The sequence below is a fragment of the Corvus hawaiiensis genome, chromosome 24, assembly GCF_020740725.1.
Source record: "Corvus hawaiiensis isolate bCorHaw1 chromosome 24, bCorHaw1.pri.cur, whole genome shotgun sequence".
NCBI classification, from domain to species: Eukaryota; Metazoa; Chordata; class Aves; order Passeriformes; family Corvidae; genus Corvus; species Corvus hawaiiensis.
The window spans coordinates 9,580,306-9,602,263 of NC_063236.1; the positions used below are offsets into that span (position 1 = coordinate 9,580,306).

A 21,958-nucleotide genomic window follows, 5' to 3' on the forward strand; every position below is an offset into this window, starting at 1 on the left:
GCTCTCGGTGAGCAGGGCCTGGGTTCTGAATCCAGGGAGGGCCAGAACAAACACCTGGATTCCTGCTGGGAGCCCCCACAAGCTGCCAGGACCTGACCAAGGGCACGGCCGAGGTCACCTGGCACTCACACTAATCCCAGTTTGCTTCATGCCCAGCAATTTATTTGATTTTCGTAACTCTCCTATCAAAAGAGCTTCAGCCTGAGCTAAAATAAGCTCCAAAACCTGAGAGGGACCTTCAACCCGAAGGGAAAAACCACCACAGTCCACATAAATAAATGTCATCTTTATTTAACCAAATATAATTTATCCATTAGGTCGACATCTGTCAGTTATAGGAACTATAAATAATTAAGACAGTCTTTTTTTTTTTTTCCTTTAATAAAAGAGTAAACCAGGATTTTCATCTGCAGGCAGCTGTGGAGTCGGCATGCATTGGAGTGCAACCAGTGGGAAGAGGTTTTGTTGTTTTTTTTCCCATCAATATTCCTCAGTTTTAAGTGAGGTTCTTCCCTGACCATTCCCCAAGCACACCTTTGACCATGTTTCATGTACAAACCCCCCCAGCCCTACCAGCCCTGACCACGAGAAGCAGATTCCTCCTCCAGGGAATCTTTTCCTGGGGAATTAAGTGGTGATGTGACACCTGGAAGGCCAGCAGAGTTTCTTTCTATGCACATAAAAGCTGAAGTGTTAATGGAAGGAAGTCCTGCATTTATTCCTCACCATCAGGCAGAGAAATCAGGTGAGCAGCTGAGAATATTCCAAAAAATATTCCAGGAGTCCCTGGGCTGAGAGTTCAGCACGGCAGGGACAGGGTTTGTTTTGTGGTTGGGTTTTGTATTTTGAGCACAGCTTTGGCCAGAGGAGATCTGTGAGAAGTGAGGGTGGAGAGAGGAGGGTCAGAGCTGCTCCCACACAGGACACGGAGCAAAGAGGAGGAGGGGAGTGAGCCTGATGTTGGATTAGCAAGGGAAAAAGGGGAAAATGATCTCAGAAATACAACTCCTGCTCTTCTGAGGGGCTGAGAAGGAGCAGCCTGGAGCCCACCTCTGCCTCCTGCACACCACCAGCAGCAGGGAAGGGTTTCCAAAACTCCACAGAGGGCCTGGAGCAGCCGAGAGCCCTGGTTTGGATCCACCTGCTCCCGTGGACTTCCAGAACTCTGATCCTGACCCTCCTTTCCAACAGGGCCATCTCTAGAGTGAGCCCAGCTCTGCACCCAGATCCCTGGCCTGGGACAATGATCCTGGACTAACTTTGGTCACGATTTGCCCACCTGGGTGTGTGGTTTTTGCTGCCCTCCCAACACGCCTAATGGGAAGAGCAGGAATTCGGCCGGCACGGAGGAGCTGAACAGCACAAAAAGCAGGAAGGGAAGGAGCAGAGGAGGGAACCCTGCACTCCCTGTGCTCAGCCAGGGCTTCCCAGCTGGGCTGCAGCCCCAATCCCAGATTTTACACACGGGCAGGGGGGTTCCTGTGCCACAGAGCTGCACCGAGAGCCAGGGCTCCAGCAATCCAGCTGTGCCCGGATTTCCAGCTGTTTTCCAGCCGGCACTTGGGCAGAGAGAGAAATCCCGTGGATCCCACGGATGTCCTTTCCTAACAGACACCAAGAGCAAAATGCTCCTCCCCAGCTTGAAGCACCTCAGGCTCAGCTGGGGGAGGTGCTGGGTGGCTTCTTCCTGGCTGCAAGGGGCCCATCAGCAGCACTCAGCAACCGAAAGGAAACCTGGACACCAAAAACAGGAGCTGCTTTTCCATCCATCCCTCTGCACTGAGGAGAGCCGTGAAAATCGTGCAGCACAAGGAGACAGCACCCAGGAGGGCTCCAGCAGGTCCTGCAGAGGATCTCTGGCAGGTGAAAGGGGGGGGATGGATGGGGAGAGCTCCCAGCCCCCTTGGGTGAAGCTCAGAGCAGCTGAACTCAGCTCAGCAGAGGCAGAACCTGCACTCTGCAGTTTGGGGTGGGTGGCAAAAGGGAGCCTGGATCTGCCAGCAGAGCCCAGCCAGGGCCTGGGGCTCTCAAACAAGATCACTCACAGGAGCCTTCCTCGCCATCCTCCTCATCCCTCTCCCAGAAACTCCCAATTTTTGGATGTGGGCCCAGGATGGAGCTTCAGAGAGCCAAGGCAGGGGTACTCTGTGCCCTCAGCCATGAGGTTGTACTTTGCTTGGAGGTGCCAGCTCAGTAAAACAAAGCTGAGCTTGACGCCCAGGGTTTAAAACGCTTATGAAGCGAAAAAAGCAGCCCTTCACCTCGAGGGAGTGGAGCAGGGGAGGCTCCCTGCATGATCTGGCTGAGCAGGAACTTCACTGGAACCTTGGTTCAGACATAACTGCTGTGAAAATTGCACTTAGTGATTGTCTCGTTACACTTCTGTTTGTTTGTTTGTTTGTCCTTCCTAAAACTAGATATATCCTCTGTACAAACTCAGCTTGAAATATAAACCATGTAAAATTCCCATTGAAAATAATGAGAATCCAGTATCAAAGATGAAGTCTCGAGAGAGACGGGGTGGGAGGAGGGGGAAGCAGAGAGAGGCAAAGGGGGGAGGAAAAGAAACAACAAATGGGAGGAGGAGGAGGAGGAGGAGGAGAGCTGTGGGAAGGGGGGAGTGGGGAGAGTTAATCCCCAACATCGGAGTCCCGGTCACCGATGAGCCAGAGGACGTGGAAGCTGAGGGCCAGGAGCCCTGTTCCAATCAGGTCCCCCAGAGCTGTCAAGTATGGGATGGAGAAGTTGTCGGGATCCAGGTCCCTGCCCCACATCCAGTGCACCATCCAGTCAGCGATGTAGAGCAGGATGACGACCTGGGGGCAGCGAGGGAAGAGCCACGTCAGCCACAGCTCCTGACCCCTGTGATCCCAGATCAGCTCTGCCTGGCTCAGGGAAGCACAACCACATCCCAAAAAACGGGGCTGGAACCACGTTCCCAGTGCTGCTCTCTGCAGCTGCATCCCCGAAGCAATGAGTGCAGCACGAAGAGGCGCTGGGGAGTTTCGGTGGCTCCCTGAGCATCCCAAATCCTCTGTGTCCCTCACAACCCCTGCCTGTCCTCCTTCAGCTTCCTGTCACCACCCAGTTTGGGCTTAAACTGCCACCTCATCACCCACAAGGCTCAATTTTGCACCTGAATTTTCAGCTCTACCCAGAACAAGCTTGAGGAGATGTGGGGCGGAGAGGGGACTGCTCAGGCATGGCCAGCAACACCTGGCTGCCAGAAATAAAACAGTAACTTCTGGGTTTTTAGAGGAATTTAAAGGAGTAACTTCTTTAAAGGAATAACTTCCAAAGGAGTAACTTTCCAGCCCAGCAGCTGGAACTGCCAAAGTGGGATTTTCTCCTCCATCTGCTCCAGTGCAGCAAGAGGCTCATGTTGGTATTTAAAGACACGAAATCTGCAGTGGATCCTCTCAAGCTCTTGGTCACAAGAGTCATCCCTGTGGGCTCCCACAGCTCCAGGAACTGCCAGGGAAAAGGGCAGGGCAGGGCACACGTTCCCTGCAAATTCCACACCCTGTTTTCATCACCAGGCCTTTGCAAATTGCCAAATCACCCCCCAGGACGGATTGAGAGGGAAACACTCTGGCTATCAGAAAGACTTAAAAGAGACAAAAGGCAGATTCTAAACTCCTCAAGAACGGTAGGATGGAAAAATGGTGTGTACAGGTGTCCACAAAGGAGTCACTCAGTTCTGCCTGGGACCCCTGTGCCCAGCACAGGAATCTCTCAGGCAGGGCCAGGGTTACTGCCCTGTCTCTACAGCTCCAGTGCTGAGCAGGTCCCCACTGCAGGTGACACCAGTGTGCCCTGAGCCAGCCCAGCCCCTGAGGGGTTCCAGCTCACCTGGAGCAGTGCTGCTGTCATGTAGAACACGATGAAAATCAGGGTGAGCGTGGTGTGTCCCCCCTGCATGGAGCTGATGGTGTAGAGGAAAACCAAGTGCCCGGGCACCACCAGGAGGAAGAGCACACGGGCAGAGCGGGAGTTCACGTCTGCAAAGGGGACATCAGGCCTGATTTAGACCCTGGAAGTGTCCAAGGCCAGGCTGCACAGGGCTAGGAGCAACCTGGGACAGTGGAAGGTGTCCCTGCCACATGGCAGGGGTGGCACTGGATGGGCTTTAAGGTCCCTTCCCACCCAAAGCGTTCCATGATTCCATGACCCAAGCTGTCAGGGATTCTGGGGTGTCTGTGCAGGGCCAGAAGCTGCACTGGGTGATCCTGTGGGTCCCCTCCAGCTCAGGACATTCCATACCCACATTTCCCCACCCAGCAGTGCCCTGTCCCTGGGCACAGGGGCTCTGCCCATCTGCAGAGGGCAGGGAACCCCCAGCCCCATCCCGAGCCAGGAGCTGCCCCTGAGCAGGGCTGGGCCCCCCTGTGCTGTGACAACGCTGCAGCCACTGCCACAGGGAGCTCAGCTGGCACCAAGCCCTGCACCCCCACGGCTGCCTGGGGTACCTGAGCTGAAGAAGGTGCTGCAGGGGCTGGGGCACTTCCGAGGGGCCGTCTCGGGGCTGTCTCCAGGCACCCCACTCATGTGCAGGTAGGTGGAGATGCGGCTGGCCTGCACTGCCACCAGGTTGCCACCCACACCTGCAGGTCACAAACAGCACTCAGGTGATGTCCCAGACACTTCCAAGAGCTCCTTTCAAGAGCCGGCAGACCTGGAAGTGCTGGAATTATGTAGGACAGTGTATTTTTGACCCCAATTCCGCTTTTGCAGGATGTGAGGAGCTGCGACAAAGCTGTGGCTTTTCCCCTCAGGCCCCTGAGTGAAGCTGAAGCAGTTCTGTTACTGCAGCTCAGGGTGGAAGAAATATGTGAAACAAAAATGAGGAGTCAGGCACCGAAACAGACACAGGAAGCTCAAAACTATTATTTTTCACATGAGGCACAGGGAAATTGTGAAAGCCACCAGCACAAGATGCACTGGCTCAGAATTAACTCCACCCATTGCAAAAAAACAATTAAAAAATGAGTTTCCCTGGTTCATTAGGCAGAAAGGAGGTAAAAGCTTTACACCAGAATCGATCGGATTTCCTGACTCCGAGGTGCAAATACAAATCTTTGTGTTACCAGGTGCCACAAGGCAAACATTTTGGAAGACAGGGGTGTTCCACCAGACAGGAGGAATAAGAAAATGAAGAAGTCCCTGGAAATGTGTTTTTTTAGGGAACAACCTCCCAGGCCTGTCAGTGAAAGGGTGGCACAGGGGCAGCCAAACCTGTGTGCCCCCAGCACCCCAAAAGAGAACGATTGCCCTTAACCTGCCTGAAATCCCAGACAACTCCACTGTTTGCCAGGAGCTGCAGCCCCAGGGCGGGGCAGGACTCACCATTGATGACTGGTGTGAAAACTGCCATCCCAGCAAAGTTCGGATCCGACACCGTCCTGTCCAAAATCAGGCCCCCGACGCTGCAGGGGGAGACCGGAGAGGTCAGTGCAGGAATAAGGACACAGAGGGAGGCTGTGTTTGGGGACAGGGACAGTCCCACCTGCTGATGGCCATGGCAATGATGACAGGCTCCCAGCCTGAGTAGAGCACCTCGCGGGTGGCAGAATTCCTCTTGGCAATGACGATCCAGATGGGCAGCAGGGAGATGAAGAAGGCGCACACCAAGGGGTTCACGTAGGCTTTGCTCTCTGGGCGGGGGGGACAAGAAGCAGAGAAATCAAGGGGAAGAAGCAGCAGAGATCTGAACCTCAGGAGCTCCAGGAAGGGCAGGGAAACGCCTGAACTCTGCAGGCCGTGGGGTTTCCCTCTCACAGGGGGTGAGCTGTACTCACAGGGGTGACAGTAAAACACTTGGATCTGTTTAGTCACAGATCTGAGCGGGATCCTTTCAATTCCAGCTGCTCATCCCCACTTTTCCCACTCCTGGGCAGGATCTCCCAGTGCTGCTTCACCCCTGGATGAACCTGGCTGAGTCACATCCCTGTGTCCTGGCTGCCAGGGAAGGAAGGCGGAGGGGAAGGAGGAGGAAGTTGGGGAGTCTCCAGCTGCAGCCCTGCCCTGAGGATCCCCAGCTGGAGCTGACAGCACCGCAGAGGAAATCCCAAGCTGCCTTCTCCCACTGCTCCAGCCCCAGCCTGGCACCTGGAAGGGGACAACCTCTCCCTGAGCACTCAACCTGGAGAGGAGGAGGTGTGCAAGGCAGTGAGAAGGTCCAATCCCTCCCTCACCTGACCTAGGCCCAACTGAAGGAGCTCCAGAGCGGGAATCCTGCACACCCCAAGAACAGAAAGGGCAGAGGAGGAGGGTGAAATGAGAGGGAGACACAGCCCACGCAAGGACCAGGGAGAGACAGAGGCCTTCTGCTGCTCCTCACCCAGCTCCTTGTACAAGCCCCAGCTGATCCCTGACAGCAGAGCCAGCGTGATGAGGTCCCCCAGGCTGGCAGCAATCGGTGTGGCCACGTTGTCAGGATTGATCCCCATCTTCCTGGAGCCGATGATGACCCCAATCATAATCATGCCTGCAGCCAGAAAGAGGGAAAAAAAAACAGGATTCGGCCAAGGGGAGCTTAATATTTCAGGAAGAGATGCACAGAGGGGGTGAGCCTCACCCAGAACAAGGGAGGCAATGAAGGCAGTGGCCACGCTGCTGGCACACAGCAGGACAGCGTGGTCGATGCTGAAGTGCCCGTCTGGGATCCATCCGAACACCACGGCTGCGATCGAGGCCAGGAAGCCAACCACAGTGGCCTGGACCTGGAAATGGAAACCAGAGGGTCACCAAGACACCAAAACAGCCCCAAGGTGTGAAGAGAGGTTGCCCAGAGAAGCTGTGGCTGCCTCATCCCTGGAAGCGTCCAAGGCCAGGCTGGCCAGGGCTTGGAACAGCCTGGGATAGGGGAAAGTGTCCCTGCCCATGGGAACAAGAGGAGCTTTAAGGTCCCTTAAACCACTCCATGACTTTATTCTGTGAGTCTAAGAGGAAAGCACCACCTAGGGGGATTAGAATCCAGCATGGAAACACCCAGTCCAACCTGCAGGGCCAACGTGGCCGGGGGACACACAGGTGCCACCTGCCTCCCCATCAGACACAGAACACTGACACTGAACAGCAAAACCCAGGCACTTAAACCTCCCACACTGCCAAAGTTGGGCTTGCCCCAGCTGTAAATACTGCCCTTCGCTGTCCTCACCTGTATCAGAGCCATGTTCCCCGTTATCATCTTCCAGAGCTCTTTGGGTGTGTCCATTTGGCCAATATTAGCCTGTAGGAGGAAATGCGACACCATTAAAGATTGGCAGCACTTTACACCTGAAAACAGCCAAATTCCTGTGCCAGGAGCAGGGGAGGACCTCGAACCCTCGGCTCTTACAGGGGAGTAATTCAGCAGAAAGGGGAAGGTGAAAGGGCATCAACATCAACCAAAAATCTGACGGGAATATTGCAAAAGCAGCGAGATCTCTGTGTCCTGCAGCCACACACTGCACTTCTCGTGGAATTCACTCCACTGCTCATCCCGGGGGTCAAGCTGCCCCTCAGGCCAGCCAGGCAGGAGGGGCCAGGGATGCAGAGCCTCGGGTCAGCCCCTGCTCCCACACCGAGCGAGGCCGGAGCAGCAGCACGTGGGGCACAGCTGGCAGCACACACTCCTGTCCCTGATAAAAGCTGGGCAAACAAGGCTGGTGCCACGTGGGGACAGGGAGAGGAGCGGGAAGCCGTGGCACTGGGGTCACCTGGCACCGGGAGAGGCTGATGAGGATAACCAGGAGATGGAAATTGCTTTAATTCCTGGCATAGGATCCAAAATAACGCAGAGGAATTGCTGCAGGGCACGGGCTCTGCTCCTCCCTCCCACCTCCCGGGTCTTTATGGGAAGAATGGATACGTTTCTATCCAATTTGCATCATTAGAAGCTGATGAATTTAGGAAATAAGGGAGAGGCTCAAACACTGGAGTGGGAAATGCACATTGGAGGTGCTGCCTGACAGCACCAGACTCGTGCACAGCAACACAGCAGCGATTTCCTCCTCTCAGGTGGAAAAGAAAACAAGCAAACCAGAAATAATTGATTAATTAATCCCCCTGCTCTCCTTGCTGGATGTGTTGAGAGCTGCCAGCTTGTTTTACTGAGATGCCCCCATCTCTGGGGCAAATCATTCTGGGTAGAGAGGAGGAAGGAATGGGGGGAAAGCAACAAAAAGTTGACTGGAGCAGCACATCCAGCACAGGAATTTGAGCTCCATATGAAGCCTGACCTTAAAATTCCAGCCACATGGCAATTAGGCTGGGATTAACATAACCTCGCTGTAGCCACTGGCAACGGGATTTTAATCCTTTAACTAATGGGGGAGTTTTGCCTCTTAATTGTGAAAGGAATTTCTGAGGCGCCTTAAAGCAGCACTAATTAAAAACCCAAAGTCTGAGAAACCACTCCAGGCTGCTTCCCTGTGGGGAGAGCACGGGATCCACACCGGGAAGCTCCGGGCAGAGGGGAGCTCCCTGCGCGGGCCTGGCACCAGAGATCCTCCTGTCCCACCAGGCACAGGCACGTGGAGGTTGGATTTGATGATCTTGGAGGTGTTTTGCAGCTTTAACCATCCTGTGATTCCGTGATTTTAAGGAGGCTGAGTGCGAGGAGGCAGCACAGGAGGGGAGGCAGAGACCAAAGCCTGGCTCAGGGTCAGGAGGGGACACCACGACAGGAGCTGGTGGGTGCTCCCTGTGCTGGTGTCCCCGTGACCCTCCTGCAGCCACCAGGGCAGACTGGGCAAAGTTCTGCATTCCTGACTTTCCACAGTCTCATTCCTCTGCCAGAGCTGCCCCAAAGCTGCTCCTGTCAGCCCCAGGAGGGGACACAGAAGTGCCAACGCTGCCTTTGTCCCAAGCACTCCCCCTGCCCAGCCCATGGCCAGAAGGTGGCCAGGGCCAGGAGGGAGAAGGTCCCCGTGTCTGGGACAGCAAGGATCCTGTCATGGTCCCAACAATGGAGAGGGAATAAAACAAAGGGATTTGTTTCCCAGAGCGAAGGGGTGAACAAAGCTCAGCCTCTGTCCCTGGCACTGCAGCCCAGCTGGGCCCAGCAGCTTTGTCCTCCCCGAGCCTGGGCAGAGGAGCCTGAGGAGCAGAGTCATAGCTGGAATCTCCAAAGGGAAGGAGAGGAGAGGACCTGGGAGAGCAGATCCAGAGAGAGACCAGCCCAACCACGCTGTGCCTTCTCCTGCTGCAAGGGCAGGGCTGAGAGCAAGGCAAAGAGCCAAGCAGGGTTTGTTCTCCATCCCTCCACCTCAGTGAGCCCTTCCCAAGCAGCTCTTTGGGCCGAGGAACATCAGCACTGCCAAGGGCAGGAGCAGGCTGCCTCCTGCAAGGGCTCCCCTCAGGAACTCCCAGCCCAGAGGGTTAAAATCTCCTGGCAGCAGGCAGAGAACACCCTGCAGCTGGAAGATCCCAAGTTCCCACCATGGGGACGTAGGGACATGAGGCAGGAGGGGCTTTGCAGAAGGAGGGAGTGTCCTTGTCCTTGTCCTTGTCCCTGCCAGGAGAGGCCGTGGGTCCCTCTCCAGCCCTGCTCAGCTCCAGGGCAGAACACTGAGACACAGAGCAATTCATGGGCAGCTGGACTAACACAGGGCTCTGAGGAGCTGCCAGAGCCTGCCCCAGCCCTCAGGGGCCTCAGGGATCCTCAGGGAACAGGCAGCTCCCTGTTCCCCAGGAACCAGAGGGAATTCCAGCAGGAGGAATGCCCAGCTGTGATCTCCATCACTTCAAGAGCCTGTCAATCCCCTCGTGAGCTCTCACTGCGAGGTCCCCTCTGCTTTACAATTGTCCCCAGGCTCTCTCCTTGCCCTGGCTCCTGCCAGCCTGCTCTGGTGACATTCCTGCTCCCAGTTCCTGGTGGAAAAGCCGGATCCCAGCCAGCTCCCACCCCGTGCCCCCAGGCCCTGAGCAGCCAGCACTGCACGAGGAAGTGAACTGTCAGCAAAGCTTAAGGACCATTAATCCTTCAAATCCCATCAGCCCAGCGGGATGAAAACACCTTCCCAGCACGCTGAACCCCAGGCTCTGGTGTCTGTTGTCACTGACACAGGGAATTTTGGGAATTTTGCCTGCCCATCCACCACCCCCACACACAAACCCCTCCCAGCCCTTCCCAAAGCAGGTACCCTCAGCTCCCTGGCCACTCACAGCTGTGGACAGGCGGGATGCCAGCGTCATCTCCAGGTTCCCCTTCAGGCCCAGCAAAGCAGGAACCAAGATAAACACCTCAGTCACGTATTTGAAGACGTCCCAGTGCTGCAAGATCAAAGCACATTAAATAAAACCATTAAACAGAACTGTGGTTGGTACCAAGCTTTGCTCCAGGCTGAGTGTCACCCACTCATCGTCACCTCTGGCACGTGGCACTGTCCTGAGCAGACATCCCAGTGCCCTCCCTGCTGCCACACTTGGAGTTCTGCAGTGGTTTTCCCACTTCTGCCATTTGTAGCAGTGACCACATGTTCCTGCTGGGCTGAACAAACAGCTCTGAGCCAGCAACTTTCAGTGAAAAATCCCCCAAAGAGCCACCACTGACAAAATGTTTACACACCCAGAGGCCAAAACAGGGAAAGATGGAGAGGCTTTGCCCAATACTTGCAGTTTTTGGCAGATTCGGGTGCTGAAGTTCGGTCAGCCTCAGCTGAGAGCCTTTCCTATGTGTGTGTCATGCAAATATAAAAATACAGATATATTTTGATCCAAACCCCAGCCCACTGAGGCCACCTTTCCCTGCTACCTGTGTTAGCTCAGGCATTTCCTAACTCCTCTGGCTCTCCAGCTGCCCTGGGATGAGGGACAGAGGCAGCCACGGTTATTTAGGAAAAAACAAAGAGTAACTGCAGGGTAAGCAGCCTTACAGGCGAGCAGCTGAAAACACAACACCACTCCAAAACCCCTCAGAGCCGCATTTAAAAACACACCTGTGAGCCACCCAAACCTCACTGCCCCGCTTTTATTGCCAGGGTCCAAAATCTCTCCTGTTTGCCACTCTGCCTGGCTGCCACACTCCCTAAAGGATGCTGAGGAGCAGAGGAATCCCAGCTGGGGCAGTGCTGGACGTGTTGAACGTCCCTCTGCAGCTTTGTGCCTGCAAATGTCACCTGCAAACGTCATCTGTGCGAGGCTCCAGCTCTGCCAGAGCTGCCCTTGGCAGTGCCACCCTGCCAGGCTCACCAGGGATGTGGATTTCTCTCCAGGACAAGCAAGGCCATCAGCAGATATAAATCGCTCTACCTGCCTGCCTAACAGCTTCCTGTGAGGAAGGACTTCGGTTATTCTTTGTTTGTTTTTCCATCCTTCACCCCTGAGCCAACAAGCTGCAGTTTCCTGGTGCTTTGCAGTGCTGCACTCCCTTGAAAAGTCGCTGGGGAGAAAAGCGGAGGCAAACTTGAGATGGGTGAACTGGGACCGTTTTCCTTCATATGAAAAAGGTGTTTCCCAGTTATAAAAATCCCCTTAAAGTTTCTGACAGCTTGGTAAAGCAAGGTGAGAACGGAGAGGCCCTGGCACAGGCTGCCCTGTGGCTGCCCCGTCACCAGGAGTGTTCCAGGCCAGGCTGGACTGAGCTTGGGGCACTCTGGGGCAGGGGAAGGTGTCCCTGCCATGGCAGGGCTGGCACTGGATGGGCTTTAAGGTCCCTCCAACCCAAAGCATCTGGGATGTTGTGCCAAGCTGACTCTCAGGGACACATATAAGATCTGCTCGGCTTTTTCACAACCACAACCCTCTCCCTGCTGGAGGATGAGGCTCCTGAGGTCACCCAGGGAGGTTTGGAGTCCCCACCCCTGGAGGTGTCCACGGATGTGGCTCTCAGTGCTCTGGGCTGGGGACAAGGTGAGGATGGGGCACAGCTTGGATTCGACGATCCTGGAGGGATTTTCCAGCCTAAGTTCTGGGATTCTGTGTGATTTGAGCTCAGTACTGAGATTCTGAATCTGAAATTCTTCACCCAGCACAGGCTGTGCCTCCTTTAAGACACCTCCAGGAGCAGCCAAGCTCGGCTCTCCCCAGTCTATTTTTAGGAGACTCTGGGACGATTTTGCTGCGTGTCCAGCGGGTGAATCCCTCACTCCAACTTCCCTTGGCAGGACCCAGGGCTCCCTCAGTGACCACCACGCTGCCACTGCCCAGCAGGACGAGCTGGGTGTCACCAGAGCCACCTAACGAGAGGAACATCGTCATTAGCCAGGCTGTGCAAAACCTTCCCGGCTCCAGAGTTCCCAGAGCTCACAGGGGCAGGATCAGGCACCAGTTCCAGCTCTCCCTCACCTCGTCCCAACCCTGAATTTAAATTAATAATTTGTAAATTTAACTTTAGGGGAGGCTGCACTGCAAACTGGTGCCAGCAGCAGCCGAAACTGGAGCCTGCTGCAGCAGCTCCTTGAGCAAGACAGGGCTGCTCCTGGAGAAAGGAAGAAAAGCCATCTTTGGGGAAGGAAAAGAAGGAGATTTCTGCAGAGCTCAGCAGCTCGCTCGCTGCAAAGAGCAGGACCCGTGGGCTCCTGCCAGCTTTCTTAATATAAGATGTTATACAACACTGGGCGTCTGTGGGGCTCCCAGGCCTTGGTGGCTCCTGCAAGGAACAAAGCTCCCTGTGGAGAGGATTGCCCACAGTGTGGCTCCACGAGGACAACCAGAGCCAGGCTGCTTGGAGAAGTCTGAAAAAAAACAAACCCAACCCCAAAAAAAGCCAAAAAAAAAAAAAAAAAATAGAAGGGAAAGAGAAGAGGAAATAAAAATTTCAGTTCAGGACATGGAGCCATTAAAATCACTGTAACAGCCCCTCTGAAATTTGGAAGTAAGCTGTTTTCAGGGAGGCAAACACAGCAGACAGGATCCTTCAGGCTCTGCCCAGGATCCCAGTGTGTCCCACGCAGCACTAGAGAGATGAACTGGACCTCGATCTGCTGGAGGCTCTGGGAGAAACATCAACCCCCAGGTGCTGCTCTGCAGCTCCCTCCCGGCTCGCTGCCTGTCCAGCCCATCCAAAGAACCTCCAAGGAGTCTGGAAAACAACGATCAGGGCTCTGCTGGGAGAGGGGATTGTGCGCAGGGTCCTCCAGTGCACACAGAGAGCAGCTGGGGCACTCACAGGTACCAGCTCTCCCATCCCAGAGCTCAAACTCTCCTCCTGAGAGGCGAATCCCAGGGACACATCAATGGGACAGCGTGGCCAGGGCTGCTGCTTTGCACAGCGGGGACACCAGTTCCAGTGGGATCATCAGCCTGGTGATCCAGAACGGGGGGGACCGGAGTGCACGGAGCCCTCCAGCCGTCCCCAGCCATCCCAGCAACGGGGCTGCAGCTCCACACGCTCCCTCCTTCCACCCCTGAGCCTCTGGAGCAGCCCCCAGGAGCAGCCCCTGCAGCCGCTTCCCTTCCCCCTTCCCCACCCTACGGCATCTCCACGGCTCATTTAATCCCCAGTTAGAGCTGCTGGCAGCACAGGCTGCCCAGCCACACGCTGAGCTGCTGTGGGACACGGGAAGGACAAAGTTTTATTCGTAAGGGCCATAAAAATCAAGGCAGGAGAACACAGGGCCGAGCCGCAGCCTCCCGGCCCTGCCCGGCCACAGGGGCTGAGCCTTCTCCAGGAAAAACTTTAGGTCGGGTTCAAACTGCTCTGGGCAGCTTCCAGAGGAGCCAGGCCTGAGTTTGCAGGGACCTTGTGAAGGGAAAACATGCTTGAAATGTCTCTTTTTCAGAAAACGATTCCGGTAAATCTCTCCCGGATTAATTCACCCCGTCCGGCCTTTCCTGTTTGGAGTCACTTCCCAGCTCTGCCCACAGGTTCCACCGAGAGAGGCTGCAAGGATGACCAGAGCGCTCAGGCACGCAGGGAAACTGCTGCTCTGGGCAGGACACCACGGGGAGTGTCTGTCTGACCACCCACAAATCCCAAAAAAACCCCTCTGACTTACTGGCAGCAGGCTGGGCTGACCCCAGCTGCCAGCAGCTCACGGGGCTGACATTCGAGCCTCGCTCTGCCCACACCACCAGGGCTTGTTTACCTCAGCCAGCAAATACAGAGGCTCCAAGCAGAGCATTTTTGGTTGCCCACAGCTCCAAAATGGCTGCGTCCCCATCCAAGGGAGTCTCACAAACCTATGGATGAGCCCAGCTTTGTGCCTCAGGGGTGGGAATCAGCTCTGCCCAGCCTGTGGGTCAGGGCAAAGGAGAAGCTGATCTGCTGCCAGACATGCATGGAAAATGTGGTGGAGACCAGCACAGGAGCCTCGGTTTGCAAAGGCACCATTCCCACATGGAAGCACAACCAGGCTGTCACACTCCCACGGCGTCACCTGCCACGGGGAACACCTTGGTTTTCATCTAGAGGCAACTGCCAGCTCCCTGCCGGCCTTTCCTAAAAATCACCTCCACAGCCCTCTCAGGAGGAAAGCTCCGTTAGCCCTGACATCCCTGGATGTCTCAAGAGCACAAGGAAGTGGTGCAGGAAGCTCTGGAATGAGCCACACGGTCTGGCACACACTGAGAGAAACATTAACCTGGCTGGCACGAGCCTGGAACAGCAGAGCAAACACCCAAGGCGGGAAAGGGACAAGAGGAAGCAGAACCCGGGGCTGGGGTGTCACCAGCCAGCAGCAGGGAAAGGATTGATTTCCAGCTGTGATGCACAGAGTGCTCTCAGTTCCCAGGCAGTAGCATTGGCTTCACCTTCTCCTCTGAGCCACAGCTGGGCAGGGGTTCCCTTGGCCTCTCCCTCCCTCATTCCACACTTCCCCGAGGGCTCCTCAGCTCCCCCTCCCCAGCCAGCACACCAGGGAACTGTTCACCCCCCTCCCTGTTGCTGAAGCAGCCTTGGCATTCCATTATTCCATAAAGCCAAGATCTACAGAGCCAGGATCCAGAGCCCAGCGCCGGGCCAGGGGAGCAGCAATCCTACCTGCACAATGTCCAGCACCATTCCAGCAGCGACTGTCCCAAAGCCTGCCAGGAGGAACGGGAAGAGGACCTGCAGCCCGATGGAAAAGGAGGTCTCCTTGAGGGGCGAGGCGGGCTCGGGACCCCGGTCCGTGCTGGTGTCATCGCTCTCATTGCTCTGGCTGCCATTTTCCAGCAGGGCATCCTCTTCCCTCACCCCTTTCGCGTTGGCACGGGACTCCAGCACCACCACTTCCACCCCAGTGCCATCGGGTCCCAGGAAATCTGCGGGCTCCACGCGCTGCCCGCGCTCCGGGCTGGTGAGGCAGTCCCCGGGCACGATGGGCAGCACGGCCCCGTTGGCCTGCGGGGTCTCCTTCTGCTCCAGCTTGGAAGTCATGCTGCAGGACCGGCTCTCCTGACCCTCCGCTCAGTGGGCCTACAGCCAGCAGCTGTTCCAGAAGGGATCTTCTGCCAGCAGCTTATCCAAATGGCCTTTCCAGCATCTAGGAGCGACCTCTGCCAGCCCTGCTCGCCCGCCCGGGAGTGCAGAGCCTGCTCCTGCAGCAGAGATCCCCATCAAGCAGCGTCCAGGGACGGGGGACACGGAGCACGGAGCGAGCAGGGACACGGCAGGAGCTGGGAACGGCAGCAATTCCCTCTGGTTCTCCTCTCCAGCGCCGTGTGGTGCAGCAGCCACCGGGGCAGGATCCAAGCTTTCCTCCCTTGATGTGTGATGCCTTAGTGCATCTTTTCCCGTTTTTTTTCCAGCAGCACGGCTGCTGTGATGGAGCAGAAGGAAAACCAGATGAAGTAAAGAACACAGAAGCTTAAACACTGAGCACTGGAGCAGAGGACTGGCTTTTAGAGATGATCCCACTCATGCTCTTCTTGCTACCAGGGCTTTGCCACTTCCTCCAGTGGCACTGTCCCTCTGCAGAATTCCAGTCTGAAAGCTCCTGAGGGCTTTCTGCCAGAACAGCCTGCGATTCCAGCAGGCTTCAAGTGTCACTGCCGTCCTCCTCCTCCAGAAGAAGAATTTCTCACCCAGCAGCACGAGGCAAGCACAGTTCTTACTCAGAGTAGTAGCAGGTCCCCAGTTAAGGTTACTCACGGAGCTGGGCAGGCTGCAGGGTGGGGGCTGGCATTTGGGCAGCCTGCGATTTAACGTGGTTTTCCAAGAACTCGTCTTTCACCTGCAACACACGGGAGGAAAGCAGATACTCTGTGGGGTCCTGTGCAGCCCGCATAAGCAGCTCGATCCGCTTCCTCCGACAGATGCTGAGGTTCAGCCTTCGCCGTACCCCGAACTATCCCTTGGCTGCTCTCCCACAGCCCTGGGCACCCTCAGGACTTGTGCCGGGGGATGCGGGGGCAGAGCCGCCCTCTGAAAGGGGCACCCAGGAGGGACCCGCAGGACGATCCCCGCGGCCGGGGCTCCCCCCGCCTCCCCGCTGCCGCAGCGCCGGAGCTGCCGCAGCGCCCGCAGAGCCTCGCAAGCCGCCACTTCCAGAGCGATCCCCGCGGGGATGCGCGGAGCGGAGCGGAGCTGCCGCCCGGTCGGTCCCCTGGCCGAGCGCCCGTGTCCCCGCGGTGTCGCTGCCCGTGTCCCCGCGGTGCCGCTGCCCGTGTCCTCGCGGTGCCGCCGCCCGTGTCCTCGCGGTGCCGCCGCCACCCGCCCGTGTCCCCGCGGTGCCGGTACCGCCCGGTGCCGGTCGCTCCCCGCCCGCTGCGCACCCGCGGCTCCTCCGCCGCCCCGCGCTCTGCCCCGCCGGGCCCCGCCCCGCGCCGCCCTGACATCACCGCCGGCCAATGGCGGCCGTGCCCGCCGCGCCGCGCCGCGCTCCCATTGGCCTGTCCCGCGTGGCGTCACGCCTGGCCCCGCCCCCGGCGTGGAGCGCGCCCCCGGCGCGGGGCGGCCACGCCCCTTCGCCACCGCGGGGGCGGGGCCGGGGTCACGTGCGGCTGAGTCCGCAGCGGGCGGGAGCGGTCAGTCCGTCCGTCCGTCCGTCCGTCCGTCCGTCCCTCCGTCCACCCTGCCGTCCATCCTGCTGCCCATCTTTCCATCCGTCCTTCCCTCCACCCTGCCGTCCATTCTTCCATCCATCCTGCCTTCAGTCCGTCCGTCCATCCCTCCATCCGTCCATCCTTCCGTCCATCTATCCACCCACTATCCATCCGTTCGTCCCACACTCCATCCATCCCTCCATCCATCCATCATCCATCCATCCCTCCATCCATCCATCCATCCATCCCTCCATCCATCCATCACCCATCCATCCCACAATCCATCCCTCCATCCCTCCATCCATCCATCCATCCATCCTCTCCCCCCCGTGGCTTTACCTGCTCTCACCTGGGCCGTGGAGCTAAAGGAAAGGCACGAAGAGCTGGGGATCCCTCGCTGGGGCAGCCTCGTTGTGCGCCCTGGGGACAGGGGGTTCACAGGTGGCCAGAGCTGCCCCGTGATCCCAGCCCCAGGGGTGCGTCCACGGACCCCCCTTGGATCCAGGCCAAGGAGCACCAACGTGCTCAGTGGTACCCACTGGATTTCAGGTCTCTGCCAGGCTGCTGTAGCTCAGAACAAAAGGTCAGGAATATTGTCACGTACACTCTGCCTGTTTATGCCAAACTGTCTCACAACAAATAAATAAAGAGCATAAAATCTCCTGCTACAGAGGTCAGGTCCTCATTGCTCTGTAGAATTCTGTGTTCCTGAATGAAACCAGCTCTTCTGATTCATGCTTTGCTTTTATTTCCCTTTTTTTTTTTTTTTTTTTTTTTTTTGTGGTCATGAGTGGAAATTCTGACCAGTTGTTTTTCCTTCCTGCCTTTCCTTTCCTCCCAGGAAACAGTCAGCAGCGAGTTATTACTCAGAGTGATGACGTGACCCCCAGCTCGAGGCCTTGGAGACAGGTTCTGGGCCAATAAGGGTGGCTGTGACACAGGAACGTGTGTGGGGGGAAAGGGGAGGGCGGCACAGGAGCCGCATTCCCGCATGGATACAGGGATCAAGCGTGCCTGGAGCTGGTGACTTCATTTCTGAAGGAAAACGAAGCAGCTGTGGGCAGTGGCAGTGAGGGATCCATTGTGACCCAAAGCTGTGGGCTCTGCTGCTTCGGTTCTGTCTGCTCCCATCAAGGACTGGGCACAGAGAGGTGCTTTCCTGAAATATTTGGTGCTTGGGAGAAGAGGATGGCTGGAACATGGATGGATCATTAGAGAAAGCAGCACAAAGGTGGCACTAAGGGACTTTTTATATGGGCAGAGAGTGACAGGACAAGGGGCGATGGCTTTAGACTGATTGAGGGCAGGGATAGATGGGATTTGGGGAAGAAATTCCTCCCTGTGAAGGGTGGGCAGGCCCTGGCACAGGTTGCCCAGGAAGTTGTGGCTGCCCCTGGATCCCTGGAAGTGTCCAAGGCCAGGCTGGACAGGACTTGGAGCAAGTGGAAGGTGTCCCCACCACAGCAGGGGGTGGAACTGGGTCCCTTCCAACCCAAGCCATCCTGGGATTCTGGGATTTCAAGGCATGAGGAGCCTCTGGGGTCGTTTCACTCATTCTCAGGACCTCCACCAGCAAAGAGACCTCATGGAAAACTTGAGACATCCAGAACACATCTCAACTACAGCCACAGCTGACTGCCATGCTCCAGCTGGGACTGGAGCTCCAAATCCAGCCTCCAACCCGGCCTCTGTTCTGCTTTGTCCGAACAATCCTGGCTGTAAGGCTCTGCTTCCACCTTCATCTTTCCTTCCTGACTCGGAAAATCCATCCATCCCTCCCCCGGAGCCTCCACTCTTCCCTCACCTCCCCAAAAACAACGTGCACCCAAATGTGACCTTGCTGCTCCCCAGCTGCAGGCTCAGGAAGCGGAAGTGAGGGGACAAAAGCTGCCTGAGACAAGAAAACAGAAATAGATAAAACCCCCACCAGCGAGGCTGAGATCAAAAAAGCAGAGGATGAAAGGGCAGGAAACGGGTTTCCAATTGCAGGGAACAGGTAGCAAAGGCAACAAAAATGTTTGGAAAGGAAGGAGTTGACCACTGAGCTGTGCTGGATCGTGGAATGTCTCGTGGAATGTCGTGCCCATGTGTTTTACAGCAGCCACGTGATTCTGGCACTGTTGAACTGCCCAGCTCTGGGCCAGCACTCAGGAATGGCCTCTGGGGCCGCTTCCACAGGAGAATCCAGCAGAATAAAAGGGTTTGGCCAAAGTGACTCAAAAAATCCTAATACTGAGGTGTCAGTGCCCGGAGAGGTGCTTTTGCTCCACCACTGCCTGGATCTAAATGGGGTCCCAGCTGCTTCTGACCAAGGATCCTGAAGGAACTGGGTTCTTCCTTCCGAGCAGGAATCTTGGCAGGAAAACAAACCTGAGCAGGTTATGGAGCAGCACTTGCCCCTTCAGATGTCACTCCAGAGCAAAGCAGCTCACGAGAGCAGGCAACAATGTCAGCAGCTGGCCCTGAGCTGGGGGAGAAATGCAGATCCAGGAAGTTCTGTTTTGCCAGCCTGGAAGCAAACAAGCCCATCTCCATCCTTTTTTCCAAGGTCCATGTGACCACTGCTCCCAGCTGTGTTCCTGTGTCCCCCACATGCTGTGACAAACAGAGGGCAGCCCCTGGCAGGTCCCTCCCGGGGGCTCTTGGCCATGTGAGAGCACCTGGGTCTGGTTTTCCTGTGTTCCACAAGGTCAGCGGATCCGGTGGGACAGCAGGGACAGGGACACCTGTCACGGAGCCACTGGGGATGTGCCTCACATGTCAGCTTTGTTTCACTTATAGGCTGGGAGGGAATTCATTTATATTCAGAATTAGGCTGAAGAAAACACTGATCCCACAAGGCTGGCCCGACCAGAGACTGATGATAAAAAAAATACACATTAATCTCTTTACTCGCCCCTATCTCCTGCTCCATCAAGATCCTCTCACTTCTCAAAATCCCAAAGAGGACTTCGGATTAACATGTTCACATAGAACTAGGCAGTCCTGCAGTGCCAACATTTAAAAATCCAAGTGGAAGGATATCAGATCCAGAATATCTGACCCAGGCCCCTCCCCAGGATCAACTCTGCAGTGCAAGACCAGGCACAGTGTTCAAGGGATCTGAGTATTTACAGGGCTCAATAAACCACACCATTGTGTTGGATTAAAAATATAAATTAAAAGAGGCATGAAAAGCACCCTGGGAAAAGCTGCATGATTTGAACGTTGCTTGTAAAACCCCCTGCCCAGGCTGTGACCAACCCCATGGCAAATCCCCGAGTGCCAAAGAGCATTTTCTCTTTGTCCCCTGCCCCCTGCTTTAACCACCCTTCCATGTGGTCATTTTCCTTCCTGCTGAGAAGTGACTGCAGCTTCCTCTGGGCCCCCCACCACAGCTCTGAAATCAGCTCTGAGATCAGCAGAGGGACCTGCAGGGAGCAGGGCCCTCCCTTCCCCACCACGCTGAGCCCTTTATCTCTGCCTCCCGCTGCCCCGGGAAGCTGTGGGACCGGAAAGCCGAGCCAAGCCCCTGCTCCAGTGTCACACAGCCCTCCCTGAGCTGCTCAGCCAGGAAAATCATTCCCTGGGCAGCACTTCTGCACCCCTGCAGGCCCTGAGATGGTGGCACAGGGCTGCCAGTGCTGTAGAGACCTCACAGCAGCACATAAAGAGTTGCTGCAAGAGCCTGAATTTGGGGACTGGAGGGACAAAAATGTCTGTAAAAGCTCCAGAGCACCAGCAAGGACTGAATAGATTAGCAGGAATTTGTGCAGGGTTCAAGAAGCAGCCTGAAGATCACAGAAAAGCAGAGGATTCGGGGTCCCAGGCTGAGCTGCAGGTGAGGAATGCTCCTCTGTAACAGCAAAGGGCACCACATTCCCCAGTGGAAGTGCTCCTCCACAGCACTGACACAGGGAAATTTTCACAGCACCTGCTGGAGAAAATGGATTTTACCAGCTCCATGGAATATCAAATGAAACGGCAAAAGAAGAGCCAAGAACCCAAGCGTCAAACGAAAAGCTGGAGGAAGCAACTCTGTAAACACCTTGTTCCTCCAGCTCAGTGCCTGAACTCCCCACGGCCACTTGGGGCTGAAAATAAACCAAGTTCTGTTAAAGAGAGCCCAGCAACAGAGCTTTCTTTAGAAAATGCAGGTGTGGGATGTGACATTTTCTCCAGGGTGCAGCAGGCCCACATGGCCCCAGCTCAGCTGGCCCACAGCAGGCTGGACAACTGCACACACCTCACTTTGAGTCAGTGCTGGCACAAGAATGTCAACTTTGTAGACTTGGGGAAAAGCAGGGAGAAAAGGAAGTTGCTATGGATATAACACACACTGGAATTGGACTAACACAGCGTTCAAATCACATCTGTCAGTATGACTGCTACCTGTCTTCAGAGCAGAAAATCAGGCTCTTCCTTCCTTCTGAGTCAGAGGTAATTGCTCTCCATGCTTGAGGCTCAGTGACTCACTACAACACAAAAAGAATAGCTCCCAGAGTCATTAATCCGTGTTTTCATGATGTGCTTGGCATTATCAAGTAACTGCTCACACCATGCAAGGTTGGATCTGATCTTGACAGAAAAGGCATCATTCGTGTTATTCACATTATTTATGTGACGCACAAAGACTCCACACACCACTCAGGAAGGGAGACATTCCCAGAAACATCTCCTGGGAACAGTGAAAAGGGGTGGGAAGAGACCTGCTCTGTCAGGAGGTGTGTGCAGACACCAAACCACTGAGTGACTCTCTGGGATGGTGTCACACAACCACGACCTGGCAGCAAATGTGATAAAATAAAAGGGCTTAAGAACACAAAGGTAAAGCTGCCCCACGGAAAAAGCACAGATATTCATCAGAAGTGACTGGGAAAATGGGCAGAGATGGGAACATGCTGTTTCCCCAGTGGATCCTGCAGGACAAGGTCTGTTTAAAGCACTTTAGTGGCCTCTGAGGATGCAGCAAAGCTCTGCTGAGCACGTCCCCAGTGCAGAGGCACCGCAAGATCCCAGCCCTGGCTGATGAGCAGCACTTAATGAGCTCTGCAAGGAGCTGCCCCAGCCAAATCTCATGGCACACGTT

At 55.8% G+C, this 21,958-nt stretch overlaps 1 protein-coding gene across 5 annotated transcripts; it reads right to left on the reverse strand.

Moving 5' to 3' along the window:
• Positions 1 to 271: 271 nt before the first annotated feature.
• SLC41A1 (solute carrier family 41 member 1) lies at positions 272 to 17,582 on the reverse strand. 5 transcript variants are annotated; one of them, XM_048328116.1, is made up of 11 exons: positions 17,240 to 17,582; positions 14,906 to 16,079; positions 10,150 to 10,257; positions 7,160 to 7,231; positions 6,578 to 6,722; positions 6,341 to 6,487; positions 5,507 to 5,654; positions 5,347 to 5,426; positions 4,470 to 4,604; positions 3,853 to 4,001; positions 272 to 2,816 (listed from the first exon to the last, which is right to left on the reverse strand). In XM_048328116.1, exons 2-11 carry the CDS (start codon positions 15,281 to 15,283, stop codon positions 2,631 to 2,633), a joined length of 1,548 nt encoding a protein of 515 aa, XP_048184073.1. In that variant the 5' UTR covers positions 15,284 to 16,079; positions 17,240 to 17,582; the 3' UTR covers positions 272 to 2,630. The 5 variants fall into 5 exon arrangements, with proteins under 5 accessions (XP_048184073.1, XP_048184074.1, XP_048184072.1 ...); XM_048328117.1 differs by having other exon boundaries at positions 17,230 to 17,582; XM_048328115.1 differs by lacking the exon at positions 17,240 to 17,582 and adding an exon at positions 16,621 to 16,666.
• Positions 17,583 to 21,958: the final 4,376 nt, after the last annotated feature.

What these genes read in the sequence shown, in the direction of transcription:
- SLC41A1 (XM_048328116.1), bottom strand. Translation starts at nt 15,283, where the DNA reads ATGACTTCCAAGCTGGAGCAGAAGGAGACCCCGCAGGCCAACGGGGCC. An exon ending in ATTGCCATGGCCATCAGCAG is followed by an intron (nt 5,427 to 5,506) that starts GTGGGACTGTCC and finishes CTCCCCCTGCAG; the next exon opens with CGTCGGGGGCCTGATTTTGG. An exon ending in TGACAGCAGCACTGCTCCAG is followed by an intron (nt 2,817 to 3,852) that starts GTGAGCTGGAAC and finishes CGCTGCCCCCAG; the next exon opens with GTCGTCATCCTGCTCTACAT.